The 18,003-nt window shown below is 38.2% G+C and overlaps 1 protein-coding gene across 2 annotated transcripts in view; it reads right to left on the bottom strand.

Moving 5' to 3' along the window:
• FGL1 (fibrinogen like 1) overlaps window positions 1-17,781 on the bottom strand; it is a 30,505-nt gene extending 12,724 nt beyond the window's left edge. Inside the window, exons 1-3 of one of the 2 annotated variants that reach the window (XM_039839289.1) lie at window positions 17,691-17,781; window positions 6,323-6,402; window positions 3,995-4,175 (exon numbers count right to left, since the gene is read on the bottom strand). In XM_039839289.1, the coding sequence (XP_039695223.1) occupies window positions 3,995-4,175; window positions 6,323-6,394 (253 nt within the window). In that variant the 5' untranslated portion in view covers window positions 6,395-6,402; window positions 17,691-17,781. Of the gene's footprint in view, window positions 1-3,994; window positions 4,176-6,322; window positions 6,405-7,007; window positions 7,373-17,690 lie in introns of those variants that run through there. The other variant, XM_039839288.1, reaches the window with a different exon arrangement.
• Window positions 17,782-18,003: the final 222 nt, after the last annotated feature.

Below are 18,003 nucleotides of genomic sequence, written 5' to 3'. Positions count from 1 at the left end.
TTTTGGAGTGCAGAGAAGTGGTGCCTAATTCAAACTTCAGGGTCAGGAAAAGTTTCTTGAAGAGATAAACTGGGATCTGACAGCGAATAGCAGAAGTCAGTCCAGGAGGACAGGGTTGAATAGAGAAGACATTCTAGAGAGAGAAAGGGGCTAATGCAAAGTTCTGAGGGCTCAAGAGAGAAGGGTGTTGTTGAGAAAATGAAACTAATTTATTTTACTCAGAATGTAACATGCAAAGGAGACACATGACAACTGACAATGTCCAAACTCTGGTTCTGCCATATATTACTGACACCATATCTGTGCTGCCTCCACAAAGCCAATACATACATAATATTAGCAACCTCTCTGCCAGAGCAGTTGCCTCCATCACCAAACACACTTTCACCTCCTTATGGTTCCACTTTGAGCCTCTTTGGTCTAGAAGAGGGGCCCATCCTTGGGATCAGGCTCTCCTTCATGCTTTTCTTACATTCTCTTCTCTCGCCTTTTCTTGTACGACCCCAACTTTTCTCTTTTCTCTAGCATTAATCATGCACTTAGGGGTTTTCATCTTTGCTTCCTCTGATCTTCCCTCTCCCAGCCCTGACCCTCTTTCTGACCTAGGGGGCTAAAGACAGAGCAACAAAGGTTCAGGGTGACAGAAGCAAATCCAAGGTCATGTGGGAAGTTGTGTCAAATTTAAATGGCAATGACTTTATAACCATATTCCCCAAGGAAATTGGAGTGGGAGCAAAATAGATATGATAGATAAATCTGTTCATTTTTGTCTGGATCACTTCCAGTTTTGTATCCAGTCTCTTGCGTAACACAATTTATCTTAGAAACATTAAAAAAAAGTGATAGCTATACTAACAAGTACTTACTGTGCTCCAGGCACAGTTCTAAACGCTTTACATGTATTCATTCATTTAATCGTCACAACAATCTTATTAACTAGATACCATTATAATCCACATTTTACAATTGAGAAAATTAAAGCATACAAAAGATAAATAGCTTGCTTGAGGAAACACTGCTAGTAATGCTGAGATCCATTCTCAAAACAATAGGCAAGACAATCTTAGTTTAAAAATATTGTTAATATGTATTTGGGTGACTAAGAGAAGAGACATCCAGAGAGGGGCAGATCCAGGCCATTGCGAGCCCAGAGTCAGTGTGTATTCTCTTCACTGTCACTATCACAGCCTCTGCTGTTCCTCCAGAAAAATTCACTGGCCACAAAGATCCTTCTAAACTTTCTTCATTAGAGTCGATGATGTAAAAACGTTTTATTTTTATGGGTTGCCTGTTGGGTTTCACACTCCCTGAGCTCTGGAGAGCCCTGACCGAAGGACACTTTTATTTACCTTTCTTTATAAAAGTACTACCTTCCTGGCCAGAAGCTGATACCTAAGGCAATGCAAAGTGTATTAGCTTGCTTGGGCTGTCATAATAAAATACCCTAGGTAGGGTAGCTCAAACAACAGAAATTTATTTTCTCACACTTCTGGAGCATAGAAGTCCAAGATTAAGGTGTCAGCAGGTTTTGTAGGTCTTCAACATATGTTATGGGGGAAGGAGTGGAGGACAGAATTCAGCCCATCAGGCAGGGTCATCAATCAAATGGCCTTCTGATGATTCTGAAGACCCCTTCCTCCGTGAATCATTTCTATCATCCACAATGATTGACCCAATTAACTCAGTGAGATCTTACCCTCCAACCTGTGTGCTTTTGTAATTTCCCACAGTCTCTGAATAGGTAGCTAAAGACTAGTGGGTGGATACCTGACTATATTACAACAAGGCCTCAAACTTCATCCAATGAAAAGGGTACCGAACTGCCACAGGACACTATCTCCTTACCAAAAAGAAGTAAAAGCCTTCTACTAGGTGACTCCAGGAAACTTTGGCACTTCTCAGCCTGTGGGAATTTGATGACAAGCCTGACCTGGTTCTGGTCTTGAACAACCTAATCCACAGCCAACTGTGAAAGCACGAATCCTTTTCAACCCTGTAGGGGTTCTCATTTAATTGGTCTGGAGTGGAAAGTGGGCACTGTTTATGAACAATTTCCCATGGGTCACTTGCATTTCTGCACATTTTTCAAGCAGGGCTTATGTTCTAGAATAGTTTTTCAAGGATGTTTGTATAGTGAACAGCCTTGGATGATAGAGATGGTATCTCCCCCTAGTGGAGATGGCAGGCTTGTTTGCTGTCCACTATCATAAAGATAACATCTCCCGCTGGGGCAAAGTTTGGGCAGATTTATCACCCATTATAAAAGACTGAAGTTTCCTAAGCTCAGGGCTCCTCAGCTGTAACAAAGCCCACTGCCTGCACATTTTCCATCTGAATTATCCCACACTGCTTCCTTAGTATTTGTGGCAAGGAATATTGGTGCAAACATAAAGGTCACATCTGTGACCCAGAAGTCTCTTATCTTCTGCCAGGGTTCCTGAAACCATGGTGGGCTAACTTGTTGGCCCACCCCTTACAGTTCTTTATAGGCATCAGCATTTTAAAAGGTTACCAGGTGATACTAATGGCCGAGAATCATTGTTTTAAAGGAATCACTACTGATTCTGCTTTGGTTCGATTCCTTTCCTGAGTCTCCTTTCATAGTCTTGCCTAATCTTCATTGTACTAGTTCTCTTTTTAGGTGTCAATTTCTGATTCTTTGCCCTGTGACTGATTCAGACAGTCTTTGTTCTCCAAGCCTGTTAGTGGAACTGTCTTTGGTTCCTCTTTGATGTGTGCTCCAGAGCCGCAGGCCATCTTCACCTCATATTCATTCCCAGTGGCTCTGGCTTCTTTCTGATCCCTAATGTGGGGAAGGGCAGTTTAACTTCGAGGATGGAGGATAAAGGATCAAGCTGCTGGACAACAGCAGGTCTGAGCAAAAAGAGATTAGGATCTTGATAAAGAGAGAAAAAGGGAGAATTTTATTGAAGCATAGGTTCTAAGATCCCAACAACTCATGTCAATACTGGTGAGTATATTTGGAAACACAAAATAAAAATGTGTTTGTTCTCATTAGCTTGGCACCTCTTTAGCCTTTACAGGTTTTCATTTATAGTCAAATATATTTCCCAATTTATATTTGCTTATCTTGCTGTTCCTATCTCTATATATTACCTTGCTTTAATTCATAAATATGAGGATCAAATGTTGTAGGCACTCTGATAGGCAATAAGGAGGGAAGACTGCGTTAAATGTCATCTCAGACCTTACAAAGTGCCCAGCTAATTGACCCAGATAAGCTCATAAACAGAGAAATAACATATCATAGCAGTGGATGGAGTAGACATATCAATGGAATGCTCTAGGTGGCATTCTCATTGTTTCTGATAACTATCGTTTGTCTACTTTAAAATATGTCTAGAGGAAGTCAGGTGAATAGGAAATAATGATATATGTAGTTTTCTATAGGGAATAATGATATATGTAATGATATGTACATGTGTTGGTAGTTGAAGATCATTTAGTTTCTGGGGAAAAGTACTGATCTAATGAAAAGGAAAATTATCAAATCGGGAAATATACACTTAAAAATAACTTTAATTTTCCTAAATAATTCTCATTTTTTTCCTTCTCTAAACTTTTATTCGATTACCTTATTTATTACCCTAAGGCATATTAGATTTTCAGAAGGAAAAGCTGTATAAATGTAACAAGAAATAAAATACAAATATAACAAAGCTCAACTTTAAAATTTCACAAACGTAATCTGCCATTTGCATACCGATATTTAAACAATCTAGTTTCTTAATCTCTTATTAAACTATAGAAATTATCAGATATTGAACACTGACAGAAAATGTCCCCTGTACATGATAATAGAAGAAAAAGATAAAATATGATTAAAGAAATTTAAATTTGCTATAATGCTTCATGTTGCTTGTTACTAAAATAGAAAAAGCTTTTTAGCAAAATGTGAACTCATCAAAAAGCTAGCACCATCATTGCACATGGATATATATTATTGAAACACTTTAAAAAAATAGATCCTGACCTGCATATTGCCTCTTGCCTCCAAGGTCAATGACACTATCCTCCTCTCCTTTATCCAGAAACTGGATTTCCTTCTCTTGTAAAAGCTGCGCGATCTTGACCTGTTGCCGTTTGACCCGGATCTCAAGCAGGTGTACCTGGGCTCTGAGACGCGCCTGCTCCTGGAGACAGTTCTCGAGAGCCTACAGAGTAACATGCATCTTATTTTCATGGAAAGTAAATGCTCCTAGTAAGTTGAATAAATTAATAATACAAATTTGCCCCTGACTCCCATTTCAGAACATTTTTCCAACTGGAAAGTAGTTTGAAAGTTCTAATTTTATTTATTATTTGAAGGATAAGAAATTATGGCTTATGCTAAATTGCTTAAACTAAAAAAAAAAAAAGATATAGTATTAAATAATCTGAATGACTACACTTAGAAGTTTAGAGTTGTTGTCTCAATTGATCTTCATAATGATTCCATGAGGTAGGAAAGGGCTCAGTCCTGATGAGGAAACTTGCTCAAGAATTGCCAGTGGGCAAAAGGAGTCAGGATTTACACTGACTTCAAGGTTTCTGTTCTCAATCTCTACATGACACTGCCTAAGTGCTTTCTTAACAGTAAAATAAATGAAGCTTTTGAATGACTTTTTGGTATTAACATGTTTTAAAAAATATGATTGAATGCTTATAATCTGATGACATGTGGTCACCTTTATAAGGGATGCTAGCTTAGGCCCTCATATCCCTGAATACCTCACCCATTTACATGTTGCTGAAAATTCTTCTTGAGTCATTTTAACGTTTTGCTTATTTATTGTTTCTTCCTCAATCACTTTAAAAACAGATGGGAGGAAACTGAGTCTTCCAGTTAAGTCATTTATCTTCTCTAAAAGGGGCAAATAACCCAAGAATATTGCACATGAGAGAGTTTATCAGCTCCTCTTTAAAGTGGTATCTGACTGAGCAGAGCAGAGCCCTCCAAAGAAAAAGCAAATGTGACTGGTGAATTGAGAAGGAGAGTTGCAGAGGTGGGTCTTCTGGGAAGAGGTCCTGAGGCCAAGAAGCTTAAATAAAAGCTTTCGAATGCTCAGTGTTGGGAGAATTACTAGGGGTGGTGAAACACAAGGACAGAGAACAAATTTTTGCCATTTATCTATTTTACCTTGTCATCTCTATTTGCAGCCCATGCCATGATCTCCTGTTATCTATAAATATAAATGTTCACTTCAGAGAAATTATCAATTTTAATGTGTAAGTGCCTCACACTACTTTTACATACATTATTTTCTAAAAAGGCATTTGATTATAGGCAGATATGTTTCTCAATTTGTATTTGTATAACTTTCTGTTCCTATCTTAATGTATTACCTTGTACTCATTCCATAGATACAAGGACCTACTGCCTTCTAGGCACTCTGCTATGCAGTTAGAACAGCACAATTAGATAACCAATTTGGGACAAAGGAAAGAGGCACACTCCTTTCTTATAAAGGACTACAATGTAAATATCCTCAAAACTGAAAGTCATATAGCAAGAGAATGGAGAGTGGTGATAAGAGGCCTCCTTCCTCCCATATTCTCGTACAAGTCACTGAATCTCTCCCAGCTATTTCTAACTATTTTTTATTTGCTCTTGGCATTCTCTCCTCATCACCCTTTGATTTATCCTCCCTGAATGAGTTCTTTGCTTAGCACCCTGAGTCACAACTGTCTAAAAAATGAACAGCAAATATATTTTACTGTGTCTGGAATCCTGTGTTGCTTTCCAATAGTGGGAAATTGATTATGATATCATTAAACACAGTGGACTATGCAATTTAAAAATAACTGAAGGAATTACAAGGCAAGTATGTTCAAAATTTATGAGACACGATATACTGTGTTAGTAAGCTTATTTAAAACCTAAGATTTTTCTTTCTCTGAGAACTAAATAAATGAGTATTTTTACCTTTTTACTCATGAGTGGAAGAAGGCACAAGTTCATTGTAATTACTTTCAAATAATCTGTTACGTTTACACTAATAGTGTCCAATATTGGAAAGCCCGAGGTCAATTTTAATGGATAATTTTGAACTCCTAATATTATGTAACCACTCAAATTACCCCAGCAAATTAAAAAAGTTTTTTTTACTTATTTTTTGTGAATACTGATTTTTACTTTTAAAAAATTTTAAAGCACTTGGTAAGTTCTTATTTTGTGTCAGGTGTTCCACAAAACTTTTTCATTTCCCCCCCTTAGTTGAATTTTTTTCAGTGACAATTTGCTATAGGTTTGCTGCAAAACAAAAGAAAGTTTAGGTCAAAGCAGGCATTACGAATACAACAGTTTTTGTAATGAGCTTACCCAGCTTTCCCTTCCTGTTAGCAGAGCAGTGGTGACAAGGACGAAACTGAACATCTTCACCATTTTTCCCATTGAAAGAACTGCAAGGACAAAAAAAAAAAAAAAAAAACAATTTCATACACTTATTTATGGTGAATTTTTCATGAGGTTAGTTATGTTCAGACTCAAGGCAATCCAGGAGGTCAAATGCAGTTCCGGGCTGAGAGTCACTGGGAAATTCTCTGAGACTTTCCCAGGCTTCCCCTACACAGAATGCCCACTGTTACCTTCAGCACAATTGAACCTGTTCAGTTGCAAAAATAAAGGAGAGACTCTGGATCTTCGGGTGGCCTGAATGTGCTGCTTGTACTTAGGTGTGGCAAAGGCACAGACTCTATATAAACCAAGACCTGGGGTCGTATTTTAGCTGAGCCACTTCCTAGTTGTGTGGCCATAGGCAACTTACTAAAATGCTCCCAATTGGTGAAATGGAAATGTTAATTCCTACCTTATAGGACTGTAGCAATTTTGATGTAATATAAGTGCTAAATGAATAGTAACTCCTTTTGTATATGAAAGACGGCTTTTATTAATATCTTAATGTATAGGCAAGCTACCAAGATAATATAAAAACTTTAAGTCCTATTTAAAGATGTGAAGAAAAATTCCTTTTACTTTTAAAAATCAATCTTTAAGTCATTAGTCTTGATGAAAAGTTTTGCTCATCCTCAAAAATCTGTGCACTGCCAGTAGTGAATTTTCATAAATTTTAGAAGCTACAGAGCCTAGAAGGACAGAAATATCTGCATAATCTTCAAACAAATTTTATACCTATGGTTTCTGCTAAAAAGAAAAAAAAGACTAGAATCAACTGAATTATTAATTTGTTAGTCTATTTTTATTATTTTAGAACCTATGATCACTAGGTCCTTTTCGTATGTCTCTTTTTCAATTATTATGTAATTAGAAAAATGGTTCCCAAATTTTGCTGTCTATTAGTATCTCTTGAGAAGCTTTTAAAAAATCTCCAGACCCAGAGATTGAATCAAATGTCTAAAGGTGGCAGCCAGGCCTAGCGATTTGTTAGGCTCCCAGCTGATTCCAATGTTCAGCAAAGATTGGGAAACAATGACTGATTTAAGAACTTAACAGACAAAATGTTTTTAGTTTATGTTAATAAAGTAGGTAGTTCTCAGTCCTGGGGCCAAGAAAAACAGTTACAAAATAGGAGACACATTCCTTAAATTCAATGACAAAGAACATGCCTGGCTACCTTGGGAAGCTTGTAACATATAATGTGAATTTGTAGAATATGTGAAATTTGTGCATTACAGAGAGTAGTAAAGAATCTGCTAGATATAACTGTATAATGTTACTTCACGCATTTTTACTTCTGGCTGACATTTTTATAACTACATACCCAGAACTGTGCTATGTATTTTATAAGTATCTTATTTAATCCTCAGATAACTATACAAGGCAAGTACTATTATTCTCATAATACAAATGAATAAGAGATCAGAGAGGTTAAGTCACCTCCCTAAAATCACACAACTGGTGTATGGAAGACCAAATAACAGAGATTTTCACCTTGCCGGCTCATGTCCCCCAACCTGTGCTTACATGGCCTTCCTCTCTATATATACATATCCCTGCTATCTACAGGGAAACTGGTTGTAGAGAAGTCTAGAGACTCTCCTTCTTGGCCTTCTCCACTGAACATCACTCTCACTCCTTGAGTTACTTGCTTCTCCAAAGGAACATTATGTTAACTCGGCAGGAGAGGAGACAGCTGCACCAACGCAGAAGCAGTCCTAGAGAATGGTAGCATAGGCAAGCATTTATTGATCATCAGTTATCTGCTCAATCTGCTCAATGCTATCTATGCTAAACACTGGGAGAGAATAAAACATAGCTGCCTCAGCAAGGCAATGTTAAGAGGAAGAAATGAAAATAAATATTAAAGTGGAAATTAAAGACAATATAAATTAAGTATACATGAAACCATGTGTAATTAAATATAAAAACAAAACTCTCCCAGACCACCCCTCAAGACAAAATTAATGACTTTCTCCAGTGTGATTCCACATTATGTTTATAGACCAATATAGCAATTATTCACTCAATAAACATTGTATGCACTCCTGCTATGTTCTGGGCACTGCGCCAGGTGCTGGAATTATCATTTAGTCAGTTTTTTATTTTCTTTCTTTCTCTTTACCCATGCTAATTTGCTTAGAATAAGATTTGTGAAGGCAAAAGCCACACCTTGCTAATTGTTGCATCTCCAGCATCTAACTTACTCTGGTGACCCTGCTAAAAGTTGAGTTGTTGCCTCTGCAGAAATATTCCCCAGGAGGGAAAATCTTCCTCAGAGGGGAAAATGTGATTTCCTTGCCATAAAACTACTTCCTTCTCTATGCTTATTCTGGTCAAGGGGAGAACAATGGACTAAGTGCATTTTTGAAAATAAGTGTTAAGAAGGAGTTAGAAATTTTCGGTTGGATTGAACACGTGAATTTATTTTTCCTTTCTCACAAAACCCCCTATTCAGGGCCTCCATATGTCTCCTGAGCCTCTTTCTTTAGTGTCTAGATGTTTATTTCTTAATACATTAGGTTGAAATATAAGAAATGGCATATGTTTGAACATTTTTGACCTACAAAATAGGCAATTTCATAGGATTCAAAATAATAAATACTGGTTAGATAGAAAGAACATACTTGAAATTATTGTAACCTTTTATACTAAATGGAGAGCCAAAAGACAAAGGTTAAAAATAAAATATTTGTAGCTTATTTAATAAGAAAGAAGACAATTTAGCAATGACCTGTTTTTATGTAAATGCTGCCTCCAATGTTAATACATTAATATACATTAACGCTAATCAAAATATGTAAAAAAAAATTTACTTATCTTGTGGTTCTGTCATAAGCCAATATGAAGAGAAGTTACAATAGTCACTTTTAACTAAAAGAAATTGGAATAGGAAAGCAAAATAACTTTTCCAAGGAAAGGCTCTACATTCAAAATTTATACAACATTTAACCACCTCTTATCACCTTTGTTGCTACCATCTGCTCTAAGCCACCACTGGAAATTCCAATGTTCCAAACCAGAACATTTTTGAGAATGACACTGGGACAAACTGAGCCTTACCAGGGCGAACCAGGGTATGTGGTCACCTACCTATAAGGCATTACATAATCTGCAAAATCCCACTGCCCCACAACTCCTCTCCCTCCACTATCTCCATCTCCTTTTCTCTGGCCACATTGGCCTCTTCGATATTCCTTGAACACAACAAAACACATTTACTTTCGAGGACAATTACACTTGCTGATTCCCCTACCTGGAATTCTCTTCTTTTGAAAATCTCCATGGCTTGCTCCCTTATATCCTTCAGGTCTGTTTAAATATTATCTTCCCAAAGACAGACACTTTTCTGGCTACCGTATATAAAAAGCAACCATCTCCCGCATGCTCATACCTCTATTGCAATGGATTAATTATGAATATGTTATATATTCATATAATATATTAAAATATAACAAAATATTATATATGTATTTATTGTCTACCCATCTTCACTACCATCTATAATGTAAGTTCCATGAGGTGAGGGACTTAACCTATTTTAGTTACTGCTGTATACCAGTACTTGGTAGATAGTTAGGTACTGTATTAGTTTCATAGTGCTGCTGTAACAAATTACCATAAACTGGGTGGCTTAAACAACAGAAATTTATTGTCTCACATTTCTGAGGGATAGAAATCTGAAATCAAGGTGTCAGCAGGGCCATATACCCTCCGAAAGGCTCTAAGGAAGAATCCTTCCTTGCCTTATTTTAACGTGATTATATCTACAAAGACCCCATTTCCAAATAAAGTTATGCTCACAGGTAACAGAAGTTAGAATTAAACATATTATTTTGGGGGGCACAATTCAACCCAGTACAGGTACTCAACAAAATATTTGTTGAATTGATGAGGGAAAAAAACCCTTAAACCTAAGTTAGAATTTTAGAACTTCCCAGCATCTGTTGTTGCAATTTTATAATTGTTTACTAGAGACCAAATTCTTTTGTGTCTGCTGAATTTATTAGATGTCCCTATCAGATTCCTTTTATTATCTCCCCTCTCCCGGCAATGACTAAGAATACTTGATAAACCATACCATTTGTAAAGTTTTTATTGATTTGCAAATCTGACATTGTGGTATGTGATAGCTTATATTGGTTTTAAAAATAAAAAAGAGATATTTGGATTCATAAAATCTCAAAAGAAAATAAATAACTGAAAACATAATTCCTAAAATATTTAAAATTTGGCTGTCTTAATGAGCTAAAGCCATTATCATAACTATCTCATAATAAATTATTAATTTGACTCATGTTTTCATTGAATATATTCAAGAAATAAATATATTTCTTGAGCAAAATTACAACAGTTATGCTGCTATTTTTTAAAAAATCTCATTTGTACCATAATGGTCATTTGTTATTTAATTTTAAAATTTATCATGGAGTTCTTGTAGTAAAAAGTAAAAAACAAAACAAAACAAAATCCTTCATACAATGGAGATTTCCTAAAATGTAATCAATTAGTCATAAAGATAAATAATAAACTGTTTTAATGTTACAGAAAATAAGAAGCAAGAATAATTGTTTTATTATAAACAAGCGAAAGAAAACAAAGGTGAAAAATACAAAATACTTTTTAAAAACATAAGAAGAGATTTTAGAAGTAGAAAGTGTTATCTCAAAGGGTAGAACACAGGGTCAAAATATAATTAGAGGAAGTGAGATCATCCAAACATTATCAACACTTGAGGAAACAAAGCTCAGAGAGGGAAAATAATAATTTGCTAAGAAATAAAATAGACGACTTTTACTAGGTATATACACATTAGTCTGGGAGATTAGTATAAAATTTGATATAATACTATTTATTTGTGACTCTAATTTAAATTATTCTAATTAAAAAGAAGCAACTTATTTTAATGGTTATTGATTGAGATTTCTCTTTTTTCTTTCAAGTGGTAAAAATAATCTCATTTTTCTTATGTGATAGCAAACAGATCTTTATTATTTTAATCCACTTCCAGCTATCAAATAAAATATTCATTCAGGAGTCAAGAATTTAAACTCATGAAATTTTTGTGTGTTCCAGACTTTGCTTTAATGTTGTCTGTTGAAATATTTTTGTATATTTTTGTTTGGTTAATCAAGTTCCCTTATCTACTTGTGAGGTCAAGTACTTTAGTTAAAAAATAAATGAATTAACTTAAAGAATTATGCTCTTTTAAAAAATTATGTTTCTATATCTATGTCTGATTCTGGCTCTTGCATAAGTGACAGTGTATGTTGAAAGTGCTCTGGGAGATGCTGGGAAATTATATAATATATATACATATTACTCTATATTAGATTTGGTATAAAATAAAGGGCCAAAAAAGTGCTTTGATAGAAGTCTCTATCTTAGTGTCTATCTCATTTCCATTAAAATAATCAAATCTGATCTTTCCCAGAGAAAGGAGACAGCCTCTAGTCTGATCCTTAAACAATAAAGCATTTCAAAATGTCATTATACATATTTTGAAAGTCATTATATTAATTTGATCATCTTTAGAATAATTCTTGAGACTATTGTGCTGGCTGGAAAATTACTGTTTGGCTATCGCCCATGGGAACATAACGCTCTAACAATAAGCTTTCTGCTTCTGTACTCCCTGCTTGCACAACCGACCTGTGGGTTGACAGTTAGTTAAAAGAAAAAAAATAAACTTGTCTGTTCAAACAGGATGAAGAATGGGGTTTAGAGCTTAAAAACCCTGTACCTCTACATTTCGGGGCTGCTTAATTTGGGGTCTGGTACCTCTGGCAGACCCAGCTGGCTGAATAAAGAGTGTGTTTCCTATAACTCACTAGTTTCTGGTGGTCTATGTATCTATCGGAGGCTGGCGGCTACAACATTTGGAGGCCCCAGCGACATCTTAGAGAGTGGCCCTGAGATCTAAGACCAGAACTGCCTCCGAAGCTGTTGCTGTCCCGGTTACGGACTCAAAGGGGTGGCCAACCTAAGACGTTCCAGGGCCCTTGAATGCCGTAACGGGGTCAATGCAATCGTCAAGGACTCAACCTTGAGTACACACTCTTTGTTCCTGGTTCCACGGGAATCTCCGTGGCCTCGACGTCTGGATAAAAAGGTACCTTTCTGCTTCTGTTGACCGGTCATTGGGGGTCCATGGAGAGACTGGATGCAGTCATATCTCCCTGACCGTGGCCAGGCCATGGGACGCCACCTCCTGTGCCCTGTTATCGGGTTCTGTCTATTGTCTAGTTTGTAGGTGGCGGACCTCTCCAGGTCCACCTACACCCCAGTAATTGTTCTTGTCTGAGTGTCTGTCTTGTGTTTTCCATGCAAGCGATGAGAGGAGGCCCAAGTTCACAGAAGACACACTTGTGTCTTCTGCAACATTTCAAAGAAGGGTTTGTAGAGGGAGTTGACTATGGCATAAAGTTTTCTCCAGGCAGACTAAGAACATTGTGTGAAGTTGAGTGGCTGTCTTTTGATGTAAACTGGTCTCCGGAGGGTTCTTTTGACAGGGGTTTAGTGAGGAATGTTTGGAAGATTGTCACGGGAGACCCGGGACATCTCGATCAGTTTCCCTACATTGATCAATGGTTAAACCTTGTTCAGAACCCCCCTCCTTGGCTCCGCCGGTGTGCCCTTTCTCTAGGGGCACAAGTCTTAGTTGTGGGCACCCTGAAACATACAGCAACTGAATCTCCAAGACAGCCCAGTCCCTCAGTCCTCCGATCTCCACCAGAGGACAGTGACAGTCCCCCACCCTATAATCCAGGACAACAGAGGCCAAACAGCACCACCTCACCTCCTTGGACGCAAGCAGGTAACCCCTATGGGCCTCCTGCTCCCGCTCCGGATGGGGCACCAGCCGGTACCACCACCCCGGCCATTCTCCCCTTGCGAGAAGCACCACCCCAGGGACATCTCACAGACAGGCCCTTTATGGTTTATGTGCCTTTCTTGACTAGCGACCTGTACAATTGGAAGGCACAGAATCCGCCTTTCTCTGAGAAACCCCAGGCATTAATGGGACTCTTAGAACGTGTCTTTCAGACTCACTGCCCCACCTGGGACGATTGCCAACAGCTTTTAATTACCCCCTTCACCGAGGAAGAACGTGGACGCATTTGTACTGAAACACAAAAGATAGCTGTGGGAGGGAGGAGAGTTGAAGAAGCAGGAGAACAGATTGAGGAGGAATTTCCCTCCACCCGCCCAGACTGGGGACACAATTCTCAGGCAGGGAGAACAGCATTAGATCGGTACCACCAGATTCTAATTGGGGGAATTAGGATGGCTGCTCGTCAGCCACCTAACCTTTCTAAGGTAACAGGGACCTCAGGAATCCCCTGGAGCGTTTCTTGAACAAGGCATATGGGGTATACACCCCCATTGATCCTGAGGCCCCTGAGAACCAGCGGGCAATTAATATAGCCTTTGCTACTCAGGCAGCCCCTGATATCCGGCATAAATTGCAAAAATCAGAAGGTTTTGCAGGAATGAACCTGTTCCAACTTGTTGAGATAGCCCAGAAGGTGTTCAACAACAGGGAGGCACCAGATGACCCCAAACGTATGGCTAAAATCCAAAGCTACTGTCATCGACCTAGCCAATCTGTTGCCAGACACAGACCCCAAGACCCCTTTTCATGACTGCATAGATTTCACTGATGCTGTGTGTTCCTCGCGGCCAGACCTCAAAGACTCCCCTCTGCCTGAGGCCAATGAAGTTCTGTTCACGGACGGGAGCAGCTGCATGCAGGAAGGAAGGAGGTATGCTGGGGCAGCGGTCGTAACTCTAACTGGCACCATCTGGTCACAAGGACTTCTCCTCAAAAGGCAGAACTCATCACCCTCACTGAGGCACTAAGATGGGGAAAGGATAAGGCAGTCACAATATACACTGACAGCCGATACACCTTTGCCACTGCACATGTACACGGAGCCATCTACAAGGAAAGAGGGCTTCTGACTTCATCTGGGAAGGACATCAAGAACAAGGGGGAGATCCTAGCCTTACTTGAAGTCATATAGATGCCTAAGGCTCTTGCTATTGTTCTTTGTAAAGGGCATCAAAAAGGGAATAGTCCTGAGGCTGAGGGAAACCCGATGAGCCAATGCAGAGACAAGAACAGCGGCCCCACCACATCTACTGACTGCTGTCCCTTATCCAGAACTGCCTCCGTCTCCAACCTATACGGCGGAAGAGAACATATATTTTCAAGATAAGGGAGCCACTAGGAACCAACAGGGGTAGCGGACGACCCCAGATGGAAAAATCGGGCTCTCACAGCCCTTGGAAGGAGTCTCCTCCACCAACTACACCAGACCACACACCTAAGGTGAACTAAGATGCTCCAAGCTTTAGACCCTTACTTTCACTTGTTAAAAGGGAGAAGAACGATGCCCGGCTTGTGCCCAAGTTAATCCAAAGAAGGGGAAGATAGAAGAACCTAGGCATAGAGAAAGAGGAACTTATCCGGGGGACCACTAGGAAGTAGATTTCCCTGAGGTAACTCCAACTGTGGGGGGTTACGAATATTTACTTGTCTTTATAGACACCTTTCCAGGATTGGTAGAGGTCTTCCCTACTAGGAAAGAGACTGCCTTAGTAGTTACTAAGAAACTACTACAAGAAATCCTCCCTTGATTTGTTCTCCCTAGAACTTTAGGGTCGGATAGCAGGCCAGCCTTCGTAGCAAAGGTGTCATAACAATTGACTAGCTACCTAAATTTGTGACAGAAACTCCACTGCGCCTACTGGCACCAAAGTTCAGGCCAAGTAGAACGAATGAATCGGACCCTAAAAGAAACATTAGTCAAATTAGGATTAGAAACTGGCGGGACCTGGGTAGAACTTCTCTCCTTTGCTCTTCTCTGAGCCAGGTTTTTCACCCCACTGGAAATTTTCTTTGGAAAACCCCCACCTTTAATACCTAGAATAGAAGATGAGAAAAAGGCAGAACTATGTAACCTTGTCTTAGGTAAGTCTTTACAGGCCCTTCAAAGTGTACAGAAGGAGATTTAGTCCTGGGTTCGTGCTGCCCACTCAGCCCCAGGGGACGGACTTCGCCATCAGTTTCAGCCTGGGGACTCTATGTGGATCCGGAAGTTCACTTCCAAGGGACTAGAAACCAAATGGAAAGGACCCTTCACTGTCTACCTGACGATGCCCACTGCAGTTAAAGTAGACGACATCCCATCATGGATTCATTACTCCCACATGAAGGCAGCACGAGAGTGGACAGCTCAGGAAGACAGGCCCCTAAGACTAAAACTCAAGCATATATGTAAAATCTAACCCTCTGTTTCTTCCTTTTTCCCTCTTTAGCCTAAGCATTCGACCAGCCACAACCAAAACCAGAAGGAGCATTAATAACTTTGCTAATGACAATACACAAGGTCTTAAATAAGACCACCCCAGACATAGGACAAGATTGCTAGTTGTGCCTAAACCCAAAACCCCCTTACTATGTCGGGGTAGGAACTCCCCTAAACTTAACTGAGCTCAGCAGGCTAGAACTTCAAGTCGATTCACTAGCAGAAGTAGTCCTCCAAAATAGAAGAGGTTTAGATTTATTGTTTTTAGAATAAGACGGATTATGTATGGCTCTAGGTGAAATCTGTTGCTTCTATGCCAATAACTCTGGAATAATTAGAGAAAGTTTACCACTAGTACAGAGAAATTTAGATGCCAGGGAAAAACAAAGATTAGAATCAGATAACTGGTTTCATAGGATGTTCTAACAACCCTCCTATTTGCTATAGCTGGACCTTTAATCCTCTTCCTCTTATTAACTTTTGGCCTATGTTTCCTCAATCTCTTGTTTAGATATATAAGGAAAAGAATTAATTTCACATAAAGAATCAAGGATTTGATTTTCCGCTAAGGCCAGTGGGGAATGTACTGGCTGGAAAATTACTGTTTGGCTATTGCCCATGGGAACATAACGCTCTAACAATAAGCTTTCTGCTTCTGTACCCCTCACTTGCACAACCGACCTGTGGGTTGACAGTTAGTTAAAAGAAGAAAAATAGACTTGTGTGTTCAAACAGGATGAGGAATGGGGTTTAGGGCTTAAAAACCCTGTACCTCTACATTTCGGGGCTGCTTAATTTGGGGTCTGCGTACCCCTGGCAGACCCAGCTGGCTGAATAAAGAGTGTGTTTCCACTAGTTTCTGGTGGTTCATGTGTTTACGGGGGCTAGCGGCTACAACACTATCTCAAGTCCTCTAAAATTCCCTAGTGCCCTCATTTGTAATTCTAATCATCTTCTACAGTATTAAAGAAATGTTTACGCGTTAAGAAACTTGCTTTGGAAATCTGGTCTCCATCATTCATCAGAGTAAACTGTTATTATTCTGCAAATCTTGCTTGTGGTAAAGTTATATCAGGTTATTTAGTTCCTCACTATACAAGTAGTTGTATTTCTTTTACAATGTTTTTGCTTTGGGCGGTTTCGAAACTTTTAGTTATTGTAAAATTAAAATAGTTTTCCATGTACTATATTATTTAATATAAATTATTCTAAGACTATAAAGTTTAATTTCTTCCCCACTAAAAATTTTTTAGTTGATTATAGTGAATTAAATTTAAAGACAAAAATATTAAGTTTGGAACTTAAAAAGTTCTACAGCTGATACATAATTTTTAAAAATACAATTACAAAACAAAAATACATTAGTAGCATATAAAATTTCAAAGTTTTAAGTGAGCCATGATGAAAGAATACAAGATAAAAGAAATAAAAAAGGAAGAAAAAGTTATTGAAGAAAGCATGTTAGTAAGTTAGCATTCACAAATGGACTATACCCTTAATGTAGGACGGTTAGTTAAAAATTTACCCATGAACACAAACTTAGAGACTCTTTTTATGCTATTTTCTGTTGACATTTTTCCTATTTCTGAAAATGGAAATTAACAGTATCTTTGTTATTTATCTCAAAAATATGTACTAAATGAATTTGATCCCCAAAGACAAAAATACAGAAAAATATTTCTGAAGTTTTACTTTAGAAGTGGAAATTATAACATGGCCCATTTTATTTTCCACTTTGTATAATGAAACTGCAAATCCTATTATTTACATCAAATTCCCATCCAATGTTTTCAAACTATACCAGGAATGGAAAAGAATTGTAATTCTAAATCTCTTTTACAAGCTGCAAAAGAAGCCTTCTCTCTTACCAACCTGACCTTCCTTGATAGTCAATGGTTATTTATTGAATTTTGCTATCAACCCTATGAAATAAATTAGCATTCTTAAAATTATGTCAAAAGTGCAAAGATGTTAAATACCTTGCCTAAAGTCAGAAACAAGTCAGAGAGAGACACAGCTCAGGCTTGGTCCAGCCACTCGGCCTGCCAGGATCCTTTAAACTGCACTTAGAATTTACAGTGGTTTCTCCATTATTTGATTAGAAATAGAAACAGTGTTGATTCTGGCTTTAATCCAAAAACAAATATGTGAGCAAATCAGTTTAACTGGAAGGAAAATTAAAAGAGACGATTCAGGGAGAAATCCCAATACCCTGATATTTTTGTTTTTTCCTCTATTTGTATGGATCTTTATGAAAGATCTAATAATATAGCTTTACAAAAATACATCTCT

This window comes from Pteropus medius, unplaced genomic scaffold (assembly GCF_902729225.1).
Source record: "Pteropus medius unplaced genomic scaffold, Ma_sr-lr_union100, whole genome shotgun sequence".
Lineage (NCBI taxonomy): Eukaryota > Metazoa > Chordata > Mammalia > Chiroptera > Pteropodidae > Pteropus > Pteropus medius.
This window is presented reverse-complemented; position numbering and strand designations above follow the sequence as displayed.